Below are 21,289 nucleotides of genomic sequence, written 5' to 3'. Positions count from 1 at the left end.
ACAATTTCTAAGTCAATGGAGCAAGTTAGGGAAAGATAGAATTTTCTTGACTGCCTTCGTCCCCCCAATGCCAAGATGGTTTGAGACCTTTTCTAGCATCACCATAGCCACCACCTCCACCCCCAATAATTCGCGTATATCCAGGAAGGTCATCTTCTTCAGAGAATAAATTAATATATACCTCTTTTGCTCTTGGCTTGGGCCTAGTCTGGTACTGCGTATCGCTGTGAATGTTTGTTGTCATCGCTTTAGAATCCTTCGAAGATTCCTTGACAATAAGACGACATGGCATACCGTTCTGTGACGTATTGTAATTTGGGCTAGCAGGAGAAGATCGTAGAGGTTGATTTTCGGACACCAAATTATTTTGCCCAGATGGTTGGACAGCCCTGTCACTTAAGCTTATAGAATTTTCAATATGTCCTCTTTCACTAATATTCTGTTGAACTTTATTAGAAAGTTTGGCTTGGTCCTGTCCTTTACATATGGGCCAAGCATTTCCTCGGTTTCCTATAACATTCAGCTGCTTCAATAAAGTAGCTTGATCCCATATAAATTTGATTCCAGAGATTTTGCTATTGCTATCAAAAGCAACAATGTGAACAAGCACTATAGTGGCCCTTTCATCAACCACAAGATTACTACTGAGAGTAGGAACAAAAGAGCCCGGTCCCCGTAGGAATTCCAAAGATGTTTCAGTTTCCAATACCAGAGCCGAGTTTGTTTGGTGCTTCGATATTACATTGTCTAGCCTTTTCACCTCCTGCCTGTCTTTTTGTAGTTGCTTCACTATGTCGTCTTGGCCGTTAAACTCCAACCCAGAACTGACATATGCCATTACGGCAGCATAAGCTAGATATTCCGCCTTCGGATCTTGGCAGAACCTGCCATATAACTCTAGTAACGACATAAGTAGATTGGCAGTATACGTATGGGGAGCCGGAAATTATTTTGCACTGCTCCCTATTGCTCTGTATTGTGTTACTCCTTAACGGATGCATGAGACCTAAACATTAGGTAGTCAGGGCAACTATCGGGCACTTACTGCATGTAGGTAAACTTATCTGTGCATATGCTCACAACCGCTGCAGATAATATATAAAATTCTAACTTAGCATCACAATTTTTTATCCCTAATCAGGTATTAAAAATCATCGAGGTCATCGGCCCAGTTGAGACCACCAGACAAAACTTTCGCAATATCCTGTTCCGCCTTCTTTATCTCTTCCTCTGTAGGAGTCTTTTTGTGTTCTGCAGAAGGTTGCAATGACTCTTGTAATAGTGAAGAACTCTTACTAGACCCGTGAGGATTTTCAACGCTCTGCCTCCTTGAATTTTGTACCTTGGCAATTGGTTGCCTATCTGTGCGTGTGCGCTGATCATTTTTGCGATGTCCGAGAAGCTCGCGATGCCGATTTTCGTCATTGTCATTTCTATCCCATTCCAATTCATCCGCTGATAGCTTTTTCATCCTGTATTTTTCTCGTTCTTGTGAATGCTTGCTTATTTCGTGGGGCTCATTCGCCTGCTTTGAATGCTTATCACCGTGACTAAGAGATATCGGGGTCTTATGTCCAGATTGAGCTATTCGTGATTTATCCTTATTTGCTATTTGTTTCTCGTGGTTTACAAATCTAGGATTCTTGATCTCTGAGTCAGATGACCGTGATATTCTCGTCTCTGATAATTCTTTCTTTGTGTGTTTGCTAACTTCGTCCCCATCGCTATTGGCCCATCGCGAGTCTTTCAGTGATGATTTTGTTTGAACAGAGCGCTCTAATCTTTTGTCAATCTTTGACTCTAAAAATTCAATACTTTTAGCTTGTGGGGACAAATTAGGTTTCAATCGCGCTGTTGTGGAGTTCGACACGTTTCGCTCTAACGCATCATCAGCGGGTAAGTTTGACAGGTCCCCATCTCCATCTCCTTTTCGCGGATGGAACCTTAATGAGAGATTTTTTATTGCCTCTGTCTCAATCTCTGCAGATGGGTTCGTTTTAGTTCCTCTAGTACCATTTTTCGAAGCATCCGTTAAGCTACTGCGACTAGATTCTTTCTTTTCACCATTTTCTACTTTAATCACTCTTTCCTTATCATTTACCCCCCTTATTTGACTGCGGTCTCTTCGTTTGGGAGACTCTGGTTTCTCTTGTTTCCCATCGTCTTCAACCGAGGCCCACATGGACTCCAGTTTGCCCTGGAAAAGTTAGATATAATTGCCCTCCATAAGCAAGCCAAAAGATACTTACCATAGTTTCTGTGTCCGTCTAAGGAAAATAGATAGCGGGGGTTTCTTACGGAGCAATAAGCTGAGAGAAATATCAACAAATCATCAATCTTCGAATTGCAGTTTACATGAATTGTTGGATCAGCCCGCTGCAGGAAGTGCCAGAAGAAAGCGTATGTTATCAACACGGCTGAAGTGCAGAGGAGCAGATCAGAGTACTGTATCTATTACTATCGGGGTGACTATGACTGGCTGAATATAGCTCATATAAAATAAATAAACAGGAATTTAAGCTCACTATTAATCTTTGCAGAGCTCTGTAAAAGCCTGTTTGAATACGTTGCGAGTTTTAAAAAAGTTTGTGATACGAAGTCGCTCGTTATCCAAATGCGCGTGGTCACTTGCCTGGCCACAGGGAAGTTGAGCAGCAGGCGCATCAAATATCTTTTCTAGAACTCTGACAACAGGAATAGATCCTCCTTCTCGAATAAAGAGTGGTTCTACTTGCCACTCATTCCGCAACGCTCGCCGCAGGATTTGAAATGGTTTATTGGTGGGATCGCCAAGCCATGGTTCTGCTTCATGCGAAAAATTCACCGAGAGCTTGTTGGAAGACCTGAACTTCAAAAAAGATCCTTCAAGGTAATCTTGGACTGACTTTTTAATTTGCTCAATATCTTGATCGGGAACAATGCGGAATGATATTGAGGCCGAGACTGATGCAGGGATAACAGTTGTATTTCCTGGCCCGCTTGCGTTTATGCCATGAATGGTCATGGAGGGATATCTCCATTTTCGCATCAGTGTTTCCTTATCTTCTAAGACTCCAGGGGTGCGAGTAATGGCTTCGTAAAGCTTATCCTCTTCAGCATCCACGGGTCGTACTGAGTCGTCAAACTGAGGAATAAGTATCTTTCCGTCGTCGGATGTCAGTTTGGCTAATAGGTTTACCATATCAACGGTTGGTTCGCGGTGCACTCCGCCATGTACGCCTGAATGTAAGTCCGGTTTGTCACTACTAACTGTTATACAAGCATTTATAATGCCCCTCAATCCATAATTCAAGCAAGGCGTAGTATCATCAAGCCAGTATGAATTGCTTAGAATAATCCAATCGATGTTTCCAATCAATTCCTTATTTTTTAAAATTGTTTCCGAGAATCCAGTACTACCACATTCTTCTTCACCCTCGAAGAGAAAAACTACGTCATTTTGAAGTTTCGAAGATTGAAAAAGCTCTGCAACCGCAAAAATAGCAGCTAAAATGGGCCCCTTATTGTCAGATACGCCTCTTCCGTAAAGATAACCATCGATAGCGGTAAGGTCAAAAGGATCTGTCTCCCATTTATCAGAGCGAGATGCAGTGATTACATCATAATGGCCATAAAAAAGAATCCGTGACTTTTTTGAATTATTGCCGCTATCTATTCCGGAGAAGCATCCGTAAACAATGGGATTGCCATTAGGATGCACCGCTAAAAGCTGAGAGGATGCTCCAAAATGATTAAGAAGGCTGCGAAGATAAGTAGCGCACCTTCTATTATCACTCCAATGCCGAAAGTCGTAACCCGAGATAGTTTTGTATGATACAAACTCAGTCAAAGTTTGAATCATATTGTCATTATCTAATGCAACCACATTATTTGTTAGTGGCTCTGCAACTGACGGTGAAGAAGTCAGATTAGGAGTAGCTGTTGGAGGAGATATGGATAATGGACCCAATGATGGAATCTCACTAGCTGTCTTTACCGTATTGTTTATATCCCATAGTGCAATAGTAGCATCGTTACCGCCACTGATTAAAACAGGGTTGCTTTTGTATGAAGAAAAAGCCATGGCCAGAGTCAACCCATTGTGGGCTTTCCATTCTGAACGGCAATATTTTGAAGGATCCCATTTTTGCACAAGTCCTGCAGTCCCTTTAAAAACACTCTCACCGACTGCGCAAAGTGCCATAACGTCCGAAGACTCCTGCGTGTCGACCCGCAAAACTTGAGATGTATCGATGTCATACATTACCACTTGTCCATTAGTTAGACCACAATATAGAAATGAATCAGTCCCACGAATCATTGACATGATGCTGTTTTCAAGCTCTAAGCTACGCAACAGGTGCAAGGTGCTACCTTTGTTCAGATTCCAAATCTTGACAGTTCCATCGCCAGCACCCGAAACTAAAACATCCAGTCCATTATTTGTAGAGACGGTTTTAGTAACAAGCATTGAATGAATATAACCATTATGCGCAAATCTAACAATATTACTTCGTAGCACTTCAAGCAGTGATGAATCATTCGAATTAGCATTGAAAGAATCTGTCGAATCGTTAACAAAGGAGAAAACAGATGAGACATCTCCGTCCACAGCAACAGCAGAGTCATTGGTACCATCATTTTCAGTGGAACTAAGCAACCTTTCATTTACAAGCGGTGAGCCAGAAGTCTGGAATGGTCCTGGGCTCTCTCGCCTCAACCCGGCTTTAGTGAGGTCCGTAAATGAGGAACGACTTGACGAAGATGATCTCTTAAGTTTAATTGCATGTTGTTGGGGTGATAACTTGCCTCCGGGGCCCGTCGAGTCAAAAAACTTATCAAATCGTACAGAAGGAAGTCCACTAGGATCTTGTTTCGTGCCAGCCTCAGTCGCGTCCCCATGTAATTTGATCCATTGGATGCTGGCATTCTGAGCTCCAAAGTATAATGTCTGATAATCTTGAGACCATGCAAGACTGAAAATATCACCAATGTCATAATATGAATAAATTGTGTATAATTCGGATAAAGTGGACAATGACCACACTTTTATCAACGAGTCGCTAGCGGCGGATACCAGCAGGTTGTGAGAAGGCTTTGTCGGTGTTGCGGCACACGAAGTTAATAGCAGACTGAAAATACTACCATTGTGACCCGGTAACGATTCCTTAAATTGATAAGTCTCTAAATCATATATCAATATCTCTCCTGTTTCTGTACCAGCGTAAACATAGGATGCACTCGTAACTAAACTCATAATTGAATGTGTATACTTCCACCGATGTATCAATCTGGGGGGTGATAAGCTCCGTCTCCCAATCCTTGGAAGATAAACATCTTCAGCAGAAACCGAAGACATTGATCGCCTCTCCATTATTGGAGGACTTGGGGTATCTCTTGAGCAACCCCCACTACTCATATTCAATGCTAAGTATGGTTTGAGATCAGAGTTTGGAATCTTCATTCAAGATCGTCCAGCTTCACAACAACATGCATATGATGACGCGGCTTAACATGGTGGAGCATTTACTAACCAAACCAAAAACTAACAAAATAAATAATAAATTGATTAATAAAATGAGTTACAATGCTAAGTGAAATGGTCACTACCAGGATCTGGTTCAATATCGACTGGCGGATCATCAGGGCCATATTCGATACAGCGGCCATACCATGACCGCCGAATGCACTTCTCGGGAGTTCCTGTGTCAGTTGGAGTTCCCGGAGAGGTGATAACCTCTGAGGTCGTCGTGGAAGATATAGGCGAGTTCGTTGTAGTAGGAGGCTCGGGAATGCTTGGATAAACAAAGTTCCAATTGAAGCAGTCTTCACAAGGGGGGCCCACCCGACAAGTGGGGGTGGTGTTATAGGCGAGAATGACATCGTCTATGACAACGTGGATCCGATGATTCACCATCGATACATGCCAGCCTAGATCTTCCACCACATCATATACACACTGGAGTCCCGTGTGACATTGTGTCTCCATAGCGTATCCTGCAATCCAACAGGTAGAGCCAGCCCCATTGCAAACCCCCATGAACACAGGATCCGCAGTATGGCCAAAATGCCATATGTGATCCTCCCACGGAGGGATACCAGGGGGCTGAGGTAAATGGAGACGTTTAGTAGCTAGCTGCTCAGGAGGAGCCTCGAAACCTACTGTTGGAAGTCCATATGTTCGGCCAAGAAGAGCAGCTAATGAGCCTCCTAAAGAGTGGCCGGTAACCCAAATAGTTGAATCGGGGTACAGTGATGTAACGTTTCGATAAATATCAAGAACAGCTCGATAATATCGATCTTCAGAATATAACTGTTCCTCCAGGCATTCTTGATTGCACGTATAAGAATCTCCAGTGTAGCAGTCGCAGACTGTATTCCACAAATAGCTAATGCGAGCACAGCAGCATGAAAACAGTAAATTATCGTTAATTTTGTCATTAGGTGCTGTATCTCCACCACTGTCAAAAATGGCAGCAGATGTACCTTTGATAGATATGACAACTATCGAACTATCGACATTGGTAAACACATGACCTCTTACACCATCTTCTTGCCAACCAAGTCCCAAAGAAGAGTCATTATTCCAGGGATCGCTTACATTGGTCCAATCACCCGTATGAGGAATATCTACATATGCATCCGACGCCATATAGGCCAAAGTGATAATGGTATCTCTATCTTGTACATCCGGTACAGGAACTTCGTGGTCAATCCAATCGAAGTCCATGATAAAATTAGTTTCTTTGGCCTGGGGTGTTCTCGTAAACTCCAAATATGCTTCCATAGTGTCTGGAGATTGATCTGCTATCCGCCGTATCTTTTTAGAGAAAGGCGCCATTTTGATAGGATATTCTTTAGAAAATGCAAAAGTACGTGGTCGGGCTGACAATTGGTAGTTAAAATAGGTCGAATTATTTAAAGTATCATCACTCTTTTCGCTTTCGCTTATTTCTTCTACAGCCATAGACGACCACCAAAGTTCTGAAGCTTCCTTAAGCCAAGTTTCAGTAATGTCCAGTCTTTTATGAATAAGAGGCTTTCGCTCAGTATTATGATGATAAATGTGTTTCAGTGCGAAAACGAATGGGTCAAGAGCCGATTCTTCCATTTGCTTTTCATTGCTCAGTGGGGTGGATAAATGCACAAATGACGAGTCAGAAGTCGAATGCTCATGATGCGAGATTCCTTCCTCTCCTGTATGGTAAAGAGAAGCTTTCGCATCTTCCATACGTGTTCCAAAAAGACCACTACAAGTCCAGCTAAACGCACTACCCAATAAAAGCTCGGCTTCATGATGGCCGCCACGCACACCCAGTAACCCAGCAACTAAAAACACCAGTAATAGACACCCAGCTACCCATAATGGCTTGTGAAACTTAGATATAAGCCCCCTTCTCTCTATTATACGTGGGCTACCAGTCACATTTCCTAGAATAGTTGTTCTATCTTTGATATTGTGGATTTCGAGCCGTTCGGCGCCACCCGTCTTCCTCTTGCCATCGTGAACAGCACGACCGTTAAGACAACCCTCGCGCTCACCTCTCATATCAAAGCATTAGCAAATAAGCTAGTTGAGCCTTCTGGCCTTTAAAATTATGAGCCTCGAATAATTCTCGCCTGGTCTACAAACTTTGGTTGTTCCGGTTAACCGCTTGTAACTCACTCGTAGACCACACTGTTATATATGCTGTTGTATGTGCCGAGCTTCTTATCTCTTGCTTATCGTTGTGTTCTGGGCTAGGTTTACGGCGCCGATCTTGTCACATGATATATCTACCCTATTTGATACAACTTGTCCGCTAAATATGAAGTATACAAAAACTCATAGAACCACTTAAAAATAATTGGAAAGTAGCTACATATGAATGAAGCTCTCTACCTAAAAATATGAGCTTAATCAAATCGATTGTGATAACTTTTTATACTTGGGTTTGGGTCTAAGTAGGAACAATTTAAGTGCTATATAGTCCCATATAATTGTCACTCTGTTAAAAATTGAACGAAGGAATGCATCACTATAGCATTACTCGACATTAAATGCTTTAATACCGTTAAATAGTCTCAAAATATAATTCTCACGAACTGGATGGTGATCTATGCTGGAATTAAAGTAGCCGATCATTTCTCTAGTTGATGCATAGTTACATCAGAAACACGGCTGCGCAATGCCCTACGGTTCGAATCTCTGGAAAACTCCCTTATAAAACCCAATAAGTTCGCTTATATTCTTGCCTTGCAAGTAAGTTTAAATTAGTATCCTTTCTGTCTACTACATATTCTATCCAAATATATAAATCAAAGAATATACTGGTTCTTTGAATATTCTTTGAAGATAACCCTGCACAGAGGCGGAGAAGTCCACACACAGTATGTACGATGGATAACAGATCGATCTGCGGGTTTTATTTACTACTTGGTTTCATTGCCTATATGGTCCAATACTGAATGGTTCGTTAATCTAATGATAGAAAGGCTATGTAAAGGTTCATTATTGGCGGCGGCCAATAATATATTGCCTTATGGGTTAACAAGAACTCTAGTCATTCGTATTGGCAAAGCAACACTTGGATCCCTGTTGTGTTTTGTGTTCTGTATAATACCAGCTGTGGAGAAGAGAGTGGGTTCCGCTCAATACTTGCTATCATTAATTGCAGTGAGCATGAATGGTGGGCGACGAGTTGGTGCTATGATTGAAGCGTGCGTACTTGCACTTTCGGGACTGACCGTCGGTCTAGCGTATTCAGCTTTTGGAAGATATTTTGCAATTTTGATTGAATCTCACACAGGAGACACGACAAAGTCCTTAGCGTTTCTGGCGGTGATGGAGGTTATAATGCTTTTATTTATTGGATTCACGCGAAGTATTGCTCCAAGGCTGTTCATATTTGTACTCCTGATATTTTTGGTTGCTCATTTTTCGTTTCTCAGCTCTCTGGACAGTCCAATGCAAGAATGGGCCAAAAGTTACTCTATTCCTTTATTATTTGGAATAGCAATTTGTTTATTTATTAATATCATGATATATCCCGAATTTGGATCTACCTTTCTTGGAACTACAGCATTGGATAGTTTGAATGAAATCCACCTTCATATCAATTCCACCGTGGATTATTTTATTAATTTTAAAAACGATGATGCAGCAAAGACACTATCCACCTTGCAGAAGCAACGTACTAGTATACGAAAGAAAGTAGCTTTATCAAAAACAGTGTTGACTGAATCAACATTCGAAATAACTTATTCCTATATGGCACCCAAGGAACTGAAACCAATTGTGAAATTACTTGGACAAGCATCTGCTAGTACGAGTGCAATTGTTGGCGCCTGTGAATTAGAATATGCTCTTCTCGGCAAAGATTACGAAAAAGCCAAAAAGCTTGTGGACGGCGAGTTGCACCATGGAATATCAAGAGAAATTGAACATGCTGATGCGGCAGTATTGTTGGCTTTTCTTGACAGTATTAGCGAACCGGTTCTATCTCTGTCGAGAGCTATTTCAATGAGCTTCAACTGTATAAAGCTTGCTGTATCATATGGATACGACGTGCCAGACTCCTTAGTGAAAATTGCAAAGATTAACGACGACACTAATCATGTAAGCAAGGCCTCCAACAACGAAAATCGAGATAAAATTACATTAGACGCAATCGATAAAACTTTGAAACTTCTAGTTTTATCGATCACCAACTATGATAGTCTTGTACCACAAAGACTCGAATCAGCGGCCCATTTCGAAGTCAACGAAGCAGATGAATCAAACGGCGGTTCTTTGTTACTTCCACGAGACGAGTACTTTCTTGTATCTTCATTTTTGTTAAACTTCAGAGAGTTTGCTAATATTATATCAAGTGTGCTTTCCAACAGTAGAGAAATTGTTGAGCATAGGTCGATGAGAGAGGATCGTGGTTTTTTTGGAAGGTCTTTATGGTTTTTCCCAGTATTTTCGAAGAAGACACTTCACAAGTATCTTTGGACTGGGGAGAATGATCTAAAAGAAGTTGATATTGCAAGCGTCCATACTAGCAAATCAACGGGCGAACGAGTTGGCCATTATGAAACTGAAGACACGCAGACAGGAAAATTCAGAAATATTTTAGCAGATTTTGTAGAGTTCCCTGAGAGGTACAGTGCTCATATCAAATTCTCATTCAAGTATACTATTTTACTGATGCTCGTTTCGTTCCCTGCATTTTCCGCTAGTATGAGGACCTGGTATGTTGATATAAAAGGAACCTGGGTGGGATTTGTTGCTAATTTAGTTATAGAGTCGTCCGTGGGAGAAACAGCGATGCTTTTTGTCATAAGAACTATAGGCTTAGTCATAGGAGCTGCTTGGGGGTATGCTGCATATGAAGCGGGCTGGTCCGGTACAACTCCTGGTGGTGATGTGGTAATGTGTGTGGTTATAGTTGTAGGGCTTATTGTCGGCTATTATTTTATGTTGGCTTCACCATATCCGAAAGCCGCAATGGTTGGCATTGTGAGTTCTACAATAGTAGTTCTATCCACAATATATCCCGTAACGCCAAGTACTATTCGGGAGAACTTCGCAAAAAGATGTATAGCGATGTTAATAGGTGGTGCAGCTGCTGTCGTCGTTCAGATTACTTTGTTTCCTGTAAAGGCGAGGTCAGAACTAGTAAACCAGATAGTCAGTTGTCTTGAGTGTTGCGAGAAATTAGAAGAAATAGTAGCTCAGGGAGTTGATGGAGGATCTTATAGATCCACCCAACAGTCATATGCTGCACTACAAAAAATATGGAAACAAGCAAACAAGTCGCTTGCATTGGCTGAAAGTTTTCGTAAGTATTACAGAACTTCGATCTTGCATCGTTATATTAACATTTTAGGAAACCAAGCTAAAAAGGAACCCAGACTCAAAGGGTCTTTCGGAGCCTTGGATACGGTATTTGCGGAGATCATATTTGTACTCTATCAAATTATTGACAAGTTTCACAATATAGCATTTTTGAGACAGCAATATGGGTCAGCAATACTTGAAGACCTGAGTGTAAGTACATGTTAGCATGTGGTTTCTCTGATATATTAATATCTAACAACTCCTAGCCTTACGTTTATTCATATCGTAGAGAAGTATACGGTTGTCTCACAACTACTTTCAGATCATTGGAGGTTGCTCTCCGAACGAAAGAGCCACTACCACAATTTCTTCCTAGTGCCAGAATAGCTCATTTGAGAGTTGTGAACCGCGTGCGCGAAGTCCTCATAAATGATCGCTTCTCAATAACTAGAAATACAGGCCCTGTCTTGGAAGAAGGAGAAGATATAGAGCCTAGGCCACTTACGGAACTAGAGAAAAAGAGCAGTATGATTCGACGTACATATATGAGCTGGTCAGCAACAAGCTCTGCTCTTGAAGAAATAATCGAGTATGTCGAAGAGCTCACTACTCTAACAAGATTATTAATTGGAGTTAACAACTTTCGATATGGGTTTTTAAGCCGATCTTTAAATGAAGAAACCATTGGGCCTAGTCCTGATGAAGCTAGAACTGATCGTGAAACACCCGAGGATATCGCGATAGAGGCATCCCAATCGGATAGTAATGAAAATGAGGATAAGTTGACCAATATTTATCGAATACCAGCGAATCTTCGCCGACGGAAGTTTTCTGCATTTGAAACTCTTTCGCAACACAACGAGCTACAGCAGCAGGCCAACTTACCGAGTTCTACTTACGATCTTACCCGCACGCTATCCCAAATAGAACGTGAATATGTAAACCCATCAGATGACACGAATATGGCACGACTAGGGAGATATGCCAGTCAGGGGAGCGAACCGGAGGAAGATCTTCCAATGTCTTTGCAGAGGATAGTGACAGGTCGTTATCGTACTGGCCGCCGTGGTAACATATTCTCTTAAAATGGCCCACTAGTATGGGGATCTAGATCAGCATAATTCTGACATGTATTCAAGTAAATGGTCAAGGATTCATCTATCTATATGTAAAAACTAGAAGTAGATAACATCAATCGATCTCTATTACATCAGGAGAATTAGGGCGCTTAGAGGTGGAACTCGATGCTACACCATCTTTCTTCCGTTTACGACTTTGTCGCAAAGATTGACCAGAGCCTTGAAAGTGTATACTGCTACCAGCCTGCTCTTGTTCTTCACGATCTTTCTCACCTTCTGCATCCTTCAGTGGTGTCAAAGGATAACCGAAAAAAAGTTGACCGAAAGGCAACTCCAAGGCAGGGGCTGAGTTTGTCAATAGATTGCCAAGCCCTTCATTTTCGTTAGGGCCCTGAGATTCTGATTCAGCGAAGTCCTCATGCTTTGATTTTGTAATTGATTTGCCAGATAGCTTTTGTCCCTCTCCTGCATATACCGTTTCAAAATTTCTCAATCTAATATTTGACTCATTGGACGCAGCTGCTGAGGATTTTACTAATTTCTCATACCCGATTGTACTTGCCATTGCTCCCACTGGAGTATTGAAAGCTCTTGAGGGAACATTAGACGAAACTGAAGCAGTTCCAGAAGGCGGACCACTACTATCGATACTAGGCTCGACATATCCGACAGGGGGAGCGAAGTCAACCTCTAAATCTGTTTCGACGACGCAGATACTATTGTGACTACTGGTAGGCTTAACTTCAAGAACCTTGATGGAATAAATATGATTGTTGTACGAAATTTGAAAGATATCATCAACAGTTAGCGTGCTGAAATTTCGCAGAGCATTTTCTAAAACAGCTTTTGGGTCATAAATATCTAAAAAATCTGTCGACTGGGGCTCGATCTTGACGAATGATCCCGATGGTAAATCAATCGACCCTACCTGAATCAATGAACCAGGTTGTAAGGCAAGTGTTTCCATCATCCATTGAGGAATATATACCCTTCCTTCCTCTGCAATGAATTCTAACACACCAGCATGTGTAGTCAACTCTGTCTCTTGGCTCTTTAATTCAAAAAGCATAGGATAAGTAATGTGAAGCATAGTAAGCTTATTCAATGCACTGGGTGGCATCACAATTTTGCCTCCGAAATTTATGTTTTCACGCTCCTTCCCGGGCAACATCGCCACAGGATAACATCTGAAATATTGCCTGAATTGTTGAGAACCAGGCCCTCCCCATGAGGGGGGCATATTAAATCCCATTGCTTGATTGAAACCAAACTATCAACACCGTTAGATCGTATTCGAGAATTAATTAACAAGCAATTAGACAAATGATCTAGCTTGGTATGAAACTTACCATTGTACAATTCCCAAAGTGATAACTTCGTTCAGAACTGATATGTAATCAATAGATCCGCGTATAAGGGTCGTAGCTAGCAATTGCTAACTTTGACCTAACCCTTATCAGTGGTTGATATGATCATTAAGCATCTAGTTTTCTACAAAGTACAAAGAAGATAATAGATTTGGTTCTTGTGTGATATCTCTTGCTATTCTATTTTCTTGCGTTATAAATTTTTTATCTATGAACTTTTGATGATAGTTTATGTTTACATAAGCATGAGTGCGTATATCTGGTTGCGCACCATAATTAATGCTGGATAAGAGAACATAAATCAAAATATAGTTTATTCAAAAATATGTACTTGATAAAATGAATATGCCAAAATTAAATATAAAAACATTAAAAGTGAAAAAAAATGATTTCAATACATCAAGTTGAGATGCTTGAGATAATGATAATAAAATGCAAGTGGGAAGGAGAAAACTAAAAACAAATTAAGAAACTAGATGCACCGATGTTTGTTGTTTCCATAACTCCTTTAATTGGCGACGCTTCTCCAGCATTTCCTTCCAGCCTTCATCATCCTCCTCCTCATCTTCATCATCGACAGCTGCAGAGTTCGAAACCATGTTCATACCAGACGGAGGACGAACACCTAATTGAGGAGCAGGCGAGAATCGACCCTGTGAGAACGTACTACGCATATAAGGGCTCTTTGTAAGATCTAAAGATCTGTCCGACATGGCTACTGATCTAAGAGAAGGAGGACGAGGAGAAAATGGTGCTCCAGATTGACGAACCATGTCAAAGCTGCTAACCGTCTTACGCTGGGCAGGAATTGTGGGGCCTTGGTTGCCACCTTGAATTTGTTGTAGCATTTGCATCTGCATTTGCATCATCTGCTGAAGTTGTTGTTGTATTTCATTACCATTTTTATTCGCAGTTGCATTATTTGGCGGAGGACTTGCACTACTATAGCCATTGTAGAGCGAGCCCGCATAACCAACAGGAGATCCCATAAGTGTTTGAGCACGTTGGGCTGATAAAAGGTTTCCATAGGACCTTCTCTTCATTTTCGCTTCTTCCTCACGGGCAATTTCGCCAATAAGACCCCTGTTCATATGAGTGGTAGAATTACCAAATATGTCGTTGGTAAAAGCTGGCTTCACTAGCAGTTCACCTTCAGGAGGCATTGATATGGGTGGAGGAACAATTCCAGAATGACCAGAATATCCAGAGTTCAACGAAACAACATCACTGCGTCCCCCCGAACCAGGGCCCACTTCACCTTGGTAAAGTACACTTGGTAACGGCAAATTGCTTAGACTCTGCTGAGACGGCATATGCTTCAAAGGTCTTTGGGGACCAGAGGGGAAACCATGGGCCTTGAGAATACCCAACGGAACATCGTCGTACTCATCATCGTCTAAATCCTCATCGTCATCATTCATGTCCCCAACATAAGAAGTTGGGTTTATTGCCATTGCAGAAAGGTTACTCGAACTACCAAGACGTGAGCCGGGCGTTTGGAACGAGCTTAACGCAGCACTGGAGTGTGATGCAGTTATCTTAGTCATTTTTTGCCTGTAAACGGACAAATGGGCATCTTGCTTGAGTCTCATTCGTAAGCTCTCCTTTTTGTTCTCAGGATCGTCATCCAAGTGCTTCAGTCGAAGCCGCCCTTGGTCTTCATCTTCGTCATCATCACCAATGTCGTCATCGTTGTCATAACCTTCACCATGGTCTGAATTATTTACCAAATCCGACAAGCCAACAATTGATTTTCGGTAATGGTCAAATTGTGATTTGGTCATAACTTTGCCAGAATGACTAGGCATAACCTTGGTGTGACCAGCGTAGCCTGTGTTGGATGGCGAAGTCGAGAATGGTAGCAAAGTCTCCTGTTCAAAATCAGAATCAGACGAGTCGGCTTCTTCTGCAGGCGACGGTCCGTATTTTGACGTATCGTTCCTACCAGATGATTGTCTTTCATTAATTGGCGACTGCAGTTGTTGGCGGGATGCTGATTCTGCCAGAGAGGCATCTTTATCAGCAACTTCATCAATATTGCTAAATACAAGCTTCTTGGAAAATGTCATAGACGACGATTTAGAAGGTAACTTTCGGTCTTTTCCAGGAGTGGCAATTGACCTATCAGAAAGGCGACGGTTAACACGGGGCGAAACATCGTTTGATGAAGGGGTAACAGCAACGTCAGAATTGTATGAGAGCCTATTAGAAGATGCAGCAGATTGGTCAACAGCAGTATAGGAGTTGAACATTTTTTTCATTCTAAGGATAGAACCTTGGGACTCTTTTGGAGGAGATGACGACTCAAGAGGTACATCAGAGATCAGACCAAGACCCGAGATGCTACTTCGATCTCTACTGAGACTTGCACGTTTCCGACTGGACTGAGCTTTATTATAATCGTGCTCATCAAAAGAGGTCGCTGTAGTCGACACTGACGACGTAGATCCAGAACCAGAACTAGGTCCTGACCCGGTTACTTGATTAGTTACCGATCGAATAGTAGGACCCAAGTGATGAGATCTCGAACCGCTAACAGATCTAGGACCAACATTGGCATCGGATTTCACGTCTCCAATGTCTGAGGCATCCCTATTGAACAAACCTGACGATGAATTTGAATCGAAATCATTTCCACCATTTAATACAGGACTGGGCTGGATACTATTAGGCGACGAAGGGACATTGAGCGATTGATCGTCATAAATGCTCTCCTGATAATAGTTACTAGTATTGATGCGTGGGGGCTGAAAGTTGTCCAAGTTTGTAGAGCGACGGTTGGGGGATGCAGAAGAGTTGGCAAAATCAAAGCCAAACAAGTTATCGTTGAATAAGTCAGTATTCGATTCTTGGGTTGAGTTGGATGGAATACCAGGTATATCAGGTAATGAAGGTACAGGAGGAATGCTAGCAGAAGAAACAGAATAATCGAACTCTGAGGGAATCTCGTCGACATCTTTGGGAGCTGCAGCAGACACCTTTCTTGCAGATGCTATTCTATTTCCAATACCCATCATGAGCTTTTTGGGGCCACTGGCTTTGGTATCCAATGATGAAGACATGATTGAATCTGACAACAATGAAAAAAACTTGCGTGAAGGTGAACTCGAATGAGAGTTTGATTTTGCAGATTTAGAACGACTTGTAGATATGTAAGACTGAAGCGAACGGGAATTTACACAATCCAGATCAGAACTAGACACAGCGCCTGTAGAGAACGAACCTAGTGGAACTGAAACGGGAGAAGTAACGTGTGAAAAATACGCAAACGAACCTGAGTCAGACGAGGTAGCGAGTGGATCGAGACTACCAAATTGAATCTCTTCAGTTGGTTGAGAAAGAGAACGTGACTTTACAGAGGCACCCGAAGACTTTCCAGACACGTGGTAATTAAAAGAAATAGCCCTGGAATTTTTATGAATTCGACGCCGAGATAGACTATTTACCTTTGAAACACCAGGCTCGACAGTTGAGGTTATAGCCTGATCACTAGTTGGACTAGAAGGATTCGACCCAATAGCAGTGGCAGCAGTTAGAATTGACGCCGCGGTTCGAAAACCACTATAAATAGAACTGGGATTATGAGAAAAACTAAATTCTTTAGAAACGGGCGAATAAGAAGAAAAAGAGTCGGAACCAGATTTCACACGCTCTGGTCGACCAAGAAAAGCATTAACAGAAGGATTGAGATCAAAACCTGTCTGCTGTGAAAAGGGAGTTTGTTTTGAAAAAAAGTCTGAACTGCTTCTGCCGCCAGCGTTTACAGGTTGTTCACAGCCGTTAGAGTTGTTTTTTTTGTTGTTGTCTGCAGTTCCGCCGTGCCATGATTGTTGTGGTGCTGCACCTCGACGCGTTTGGATAGGTGATGTATGGGCGTGCGTTTGAGAGCTGCAGCGATCTGCCGACAAGCTGGTGGATGAGGATGCTGATCTGGTCGATAAAGACCAGCTAAGATCGAGACACTCGCTAGACAGGTCATCGTGACCTTCTATGTTTTGCTGATGTTTATGATGCTCATGCTTTCTAATAGAAAGAGCCGCTGCAGCAGTGGGATCTGATGACAATGTACTTGAACTTGATGGTGAACTTGCGGGGTTGCTAGCGTTTAAAACTGGCTTAAAAACAGCTGTCTTCCTGCTGCCTCCATTGGCCCTCGTATAGGAGGGGGTGATATACCCAGGTGACGTAGCAGATGAATCCTCACCAAAGCCGGTGGAAGCTAGTGGAGAAACTGTGAATTCAGGCGACCTTGCAGATTGAGAATTGGCTTCTCCAGGCTTGGATATGGAGGAGTTGTTCCCTACTGGTACAGATTGAGTCCACCTACCAAGGATAAAAGTTTTTCTCTTGTTCTCATTTCCATTAATCCATGCATCAACATCGATTTCGTAGTCATTTTCACTAGAGCTCGCTACACTCCAACTCACTCCTAAACCAGGATTGTCACCTAAAGTCGGTGTGATAGTCATGCTCACCAGCAGTTGCGACGGGCGATCGACTATAGTATTGTCGTCGTTGATCTGCAAATACCCCTTTGTCCTAACCCTCGAACTATTGATTATAGATCTCACTAGTCTTGTTCAGGTTATAACCAAATACTCCAGTCAAATAGCGATTTCAAATTCAAATTTGGTTGTAGATTCTATGGCTTGGTGTAAAATCTTTAATGGACTAGCTGTCCTTTCTAAATGTTAAACATTTGAGCCATGCTTTCGGTTTGATATTAGCAGCTTGTCTCCTAACTCCTTCCCTTATGCTTATTAGGTTTCACGCCTTACTCGTTATTGCAGCAGTATTTAGGCATAGCGGAGGAGCAGTAACTGATAATATGTTCTATTCGGGCAATGGGGCGAAAAGCGCTGTTTAGCCGTTCCAGATATTTTTACAGAAAGCAATACCGAGCTGTTAATCTATTTCTACAGGGGATCGGGTTAAATGTTTGATCTCACTTGACTACTTTGTAATAATACAGATATTTCTCTTGACAAGCCAAGTGTTCTACAATATAGATGGATATTATAGATATTTCTGCCTGATTCTTGCTGACCTGCTAATTCTATCATGCATCCTTTCAGCGTCACATGTATGTTTATCCTCTAAATTCTAAAAATATACTTCTCAATACATGGTTCTGCAGTGTGAGAGGGGAAAAAGTAAATAAAGTTACCACCAGCTTTGTACATTTGTAGAGGCACAGTATAAACCGAGATAATGGTGACAGGAGAAAGGTGGAATAATAGTCACTTGGATACTACTTGATACAACTGTCCTTAGTCTATGTTTAAACTATGTTTAAAACTTATTCTAGTATCACTTTGTTTGGTGATCATCACGCGGGCCGCTATTTATGTTGTTGTTGTCCCAATTTCGGCTGTTGTCAGGCACCGCCGCACCTCAATATGCAGTTACTAATTAAGCACTTGCAGATAACATGACTATGCACGATATAAATCCAGGGGAATGGATTTCGAGTTTTCTGCTATTTTCAGTACCTTCTTCAGCTCAAATCACCTCCATCTGGATCTTATTTATCTCATTCTTCGTACACCTATTATTATTTAGCGTATTTGGTAAGTTCTCTAGAAAATTAGACGGAGTAGGTTAGCTATATTTTTGGTATTTTTGGGCCCTATGGGAGTTCATAATGCCCAACCTAAGTGATGACCACCTTGTTTTATATCTAGATCAGGAATAAAATGGGCATAGGATATAGCTCATTCAAATAAATGAAAGCATAGACGTCTCGAACTAGAAGCCTGGGTAGCGAGCAAAATGAGGTACGCTTTTAATTTAAATTAGAACCCTGTAACATATTTTATTAAGATAGGGGTAATATAAGCTAAAAAGCCAGTAACCTTGTTTTTTGAAATACCACGATCTCAACTTTATCCATGGTTGGAGAAAAAAACTTGCGCCCCAGACTTTGATAGCTCCTGCGAATGGGACTGAGACGGAACGACTTGAGCAAAGCGAGAGGAGCAGGGGATCCCCTCTCTGAGGCGCAGCTCCAGCCGCCGCCGGAAGCAGCTCCCCGGTTCCAGAAAAATTAGTGTATTAAGTAGTCAAGGGATAAGTGTCGGAGATGGCTAGCCGAGAGTGGCCATGGCGAGTCGGATCTCGCTCTCGAACTCCATAAGGGCACGGGTCTCGTTTCGGCCGAACAGAAATCCTATTAGGCCGTCAATTAGTCCGGTGGCTGTAACCAGAATAGACAGGAGAATAAATATGAATGCAAAGTATGTTCTGCCCTTCAATGCTCCCCAGAAAACTGCGATCATTAGAGCTATGAGGATGAAGATGGACAGCCAAAAGTGATAGATACGGATCTTTTTCTGCCATACGCTAGTAGGCTTATAGTCGTCGATAATGCTGAGTACTTTGTTGTAGAGAGTAAGGAGGTCGTCGTCAGTCACAGAATTTACAAGCAAGGCCTCAGAAATATTCGGTTGAATCTTCTCAACACCTGATACAGAGTGGGGATTTAGGATGGGTTTGATTATCAGATCAGATTCAATGGCAAAATGATCGGAGAAACTCATCCCTTCTACCCGTTCAGTAAACGAAACTCGACAATCGTCTACATATGCCCTCGAACTGTCAAACAAGATATAATCCAGTCTTTTGGCTTCATGAGCCTGTCTGTCAGCTCGCCATGTGTTATACACACTATCACAGGTTGCACCAGCCAGCAAAATCTGGTCTTCTGTTGAAAGTAAAGCTATATCTCCAGTGAACTCGCCATGTTTAGAAGTCCAACTGTCAGAGAGTCGACCTACTAACTGTAACAAGTCGTAACTAGCACTTCCAGGGATGGAATTCAAATCACCCACTACTATAGTGAGATGACCACATTCACGGGATCTTCTGGCTATTCGAGCTAGTTCCCATGCTTGAGCTGTTCTATGACAGGTATAGGCAGCATCGCCTTCACCATAAGGGGCATGCATATGGGAACTGAGCAGTTCGATGTTCTGACCGCTGGGATGGCGAATAATGGCACTTGCAACAGACTTTCCAACATACCAGTCACCTCTAAAGAAGGCACTTGGACGTCCATTTAAAGGGTACCTGAACACGGAAGCATCGATTAGAGGCCATCTGGAGAAAACTGCCAGACCAGGACCGCTGAGGATGCCACTGTAGTATAGCTTAGAGTATGGCAGATGCTGCTCTAAACTGTCTCTGATCACCTTGAAATCGTCCTCTACCCATATCTCCTGTAGAGCAACAATGTCGTATTTATGACCCTGATCAGCCAACTTAGATGCAATGCCATTTATTCTCAGAGTACGAAATTTGGAAACGTATTTCAAACCCCAGCAGTTGAGTGACAATACCCTAGCCAAATGCTTTTCGTCTCTGTTCGGGAGTTGATGAGATTGCATACTTGAATCAATGTGAACAAAACCGTTCTCCTATGGTAAGTAGATGCTGGATCTAAATGCCCTGCCAAAAGGATGGACTAACAATTTCTGTTAACGTGAGTACACACAAATATAAACATATGTTTGATATATGTAAGGTTTCACTATTACTTACATACTACATGTATATATAAAAATAAATATATACGGCATACGGCGTTAGCAAGAGGGCCCTGAGGTTTCTGGCATCATTTTGTTTGAATAACCTTGAAAAGTATTATTCAACTAAGCAAATGAGAAGTCATATCAATACGTGATGTATAATAAATTGACAGATACATAATTTCCATGTTGAACACAATAGGCAGGTATCCTTTTATATCAATAGGATTTGAAGAGCATGCCGATCGCACACTTCCCCCTGCATATTAGTTTCTAGAAGTCATAACCCAATTGTACAACCAGACCTAGACCAATTCTCAATATTACAGTCAAATCAAGCATCTTGGCACCCGAAAATAACGACTCGAGCATAGCGAGAGGAACAGTGGGGTTTGGGCCGAAGCCCCAGCCGCCGGAGGAAGCACCCCCTTTCCCGCGATATGCGATGTGCGCGGCTGGGATGTTGACTTGCAAAGCCAAGCACGGTACCTCAAACTCTATTGTTGATGAGTTTGAGAGATTCACAGCTATCTC

General features: G+C 42.1%; 8 protein-coding genes across 8 annotated transcripts; 2 read left to right on the top strand and 6 right to left on the bottom strand.

Moving 5' to 3' along the window:
• Positions 1-25: 25 nt before the first annotated feature.
• AWJ20_2834 (Pc12g03400) lies at positions 26-910 on the bottom strand (the record flags this gene model as incomplete). Its single annotated transcript, XM_018879807.1, has 1 exon — positions 26-910. One exon carries the CDS (start codon positions 908-910, stop codon positions 26-28), a length of 885 nt encoding a protein of 294 aa, XP_018737687.1.
• A 1,617-nt stretch (positions 911-2,527) lies between these two features.
• Positions 2,528-5,236, bottom strand: DUG2 (glutamine amidotransferase subunit DUG2; the record flags this gene model as incomplete). The annotated part of the gene is made up of 1 exon (XM_018879806.1): positions 2,528-5,236. The coding sequence occupies one exon, from the start codon at positions 5,234-5,236 to the stop codon at positions 2,528-2,530; it is 2,709 nt and encodes a 902-aa protein (XP_018737686.1).
• A 333-nt stretch (positions 5,237-5,569) lies between these two features.
• ATG15 (triglyceride lipase ATG15) lies at positions 5,570-7,528 on the bottom strand (the record flags this gene model as incomplete). The annotated part of the gene is made up of 1 exon (XM_018879805.1): positions 5,570-7,528. One exon carries the CDS (start codon positions 7,526-7,528, stop codon positions 5,570-5,572), a length of 1,959 nt encoding a protein of 652 aa, XP_018737685.1.
• A 1,470-nt stretch (positions 7,529-8,998) lies between these two features.
• Positions 8,999-11,008, top strand: AWJ20_2831 (uncharacterized protein; the record flags this gene model as incomplete). The annotated part of the gene is made up of 1 exon (XM_018879804.1): positions 8,999-11,008. One exon carries the CDS (start codon positions 8,999-9,001, stop codon positions 11,006-11,008), a length of 2,010 nt encoding a protein of 669 aa, XP_018737684.1.
• A 320-nt stretch (positions 11,009-11,328) lies between these two features.
• On the top strand, positions 11,329-11,868 carry AWJ20_2830 (uncharacterized protein; the record flags this gene model as incomplete). Its single annotated transcript, XM_018879803.1, has 1 exon — positions 11,329-11,868. The coding sequence occupies one exon, from the start codon at positions 11,329-11,331 to the stop codon at positions 11,866-11,868; it is 540 nt and encodes a 179-aa protein (XP_018737683.1).
• Positions 11,869-11,974: 106 nt separating this feature from the next.
• UFD1 (polyubiquitin-binding protein UFD1) lies at positions 11,975-13,114 on the bottom strand (the record flags this gene model as incomplete). The annotated part of the gene is made up of 1 exon (XM_018879801.1): positions 11,975-13,114. One exon carries the CDS (start codon positions 13,112-13,114, stop codon positions 11,975-11,977), a length of 1,140 nt encoding a protein of 379 aa, XP_018737682.1.
• Positions 13,115-13,693: 579 nt separating this feature from the next.
• Positions 13,694-17,698, bottom strand: AWJ20_2828 (uncharacterized protein; the record flags this gene model as incomplete). The annotated part of the gene is made up of 1 exon (XM_018879800.1): positions 13,694-17,698. The coding sequence occupies one exon, from the start codon at positions 17,696-17,698 to the stop codon at positions 13,694-13,696; it is 4,005 nt and encodes a 1,334-aa protein (XP_018737681.1).
• A 1,617-nt stretch (positions 17,699-19,315) lies between these two features.
• ISC1 (inositol phosphosphingolipid phospholipase) lies at positions 19,316-20,614 on the bottom strand (the record flags this gene model as incomplete). The annotated part of the gene is made up of 1 exon (XM_018879799.1): positions 19,316-20,614. The coding sequence occupies one exon, from the start codon at positions 20,612-20,614 to the stop codon at positions 19,316-19,318; it is 1,299 nt and encodes a 432-aa protein (XP_018737680.1).
• Between the last annotated feature and the right edge of the window lie 675 nt (positions 20,615-21,289).

The sequence above is a fragment of the Sugiyamaella lignohabitans genome, chromosome B, assembly GCF_001640025.1.
Source record: "Sugiyamaella lignohabitans strain CBS 10342 chromosome B, complete sequence".
In the NCBI taxonomy this organism is placed as follows: domain Eukaryota; kingdom Fungi; phylum Ascomycota; class Dipodascomycetes; order Dipodascales; family Trichomonascaceae; genus Sugiyamaella; species Sugiyamaella lignohabitans.
The sequence above is the reverse complement of the archived record's forward strand: the minus strand, read 5'-3'. Positions and strand labels throughout refer to the sequence as shown.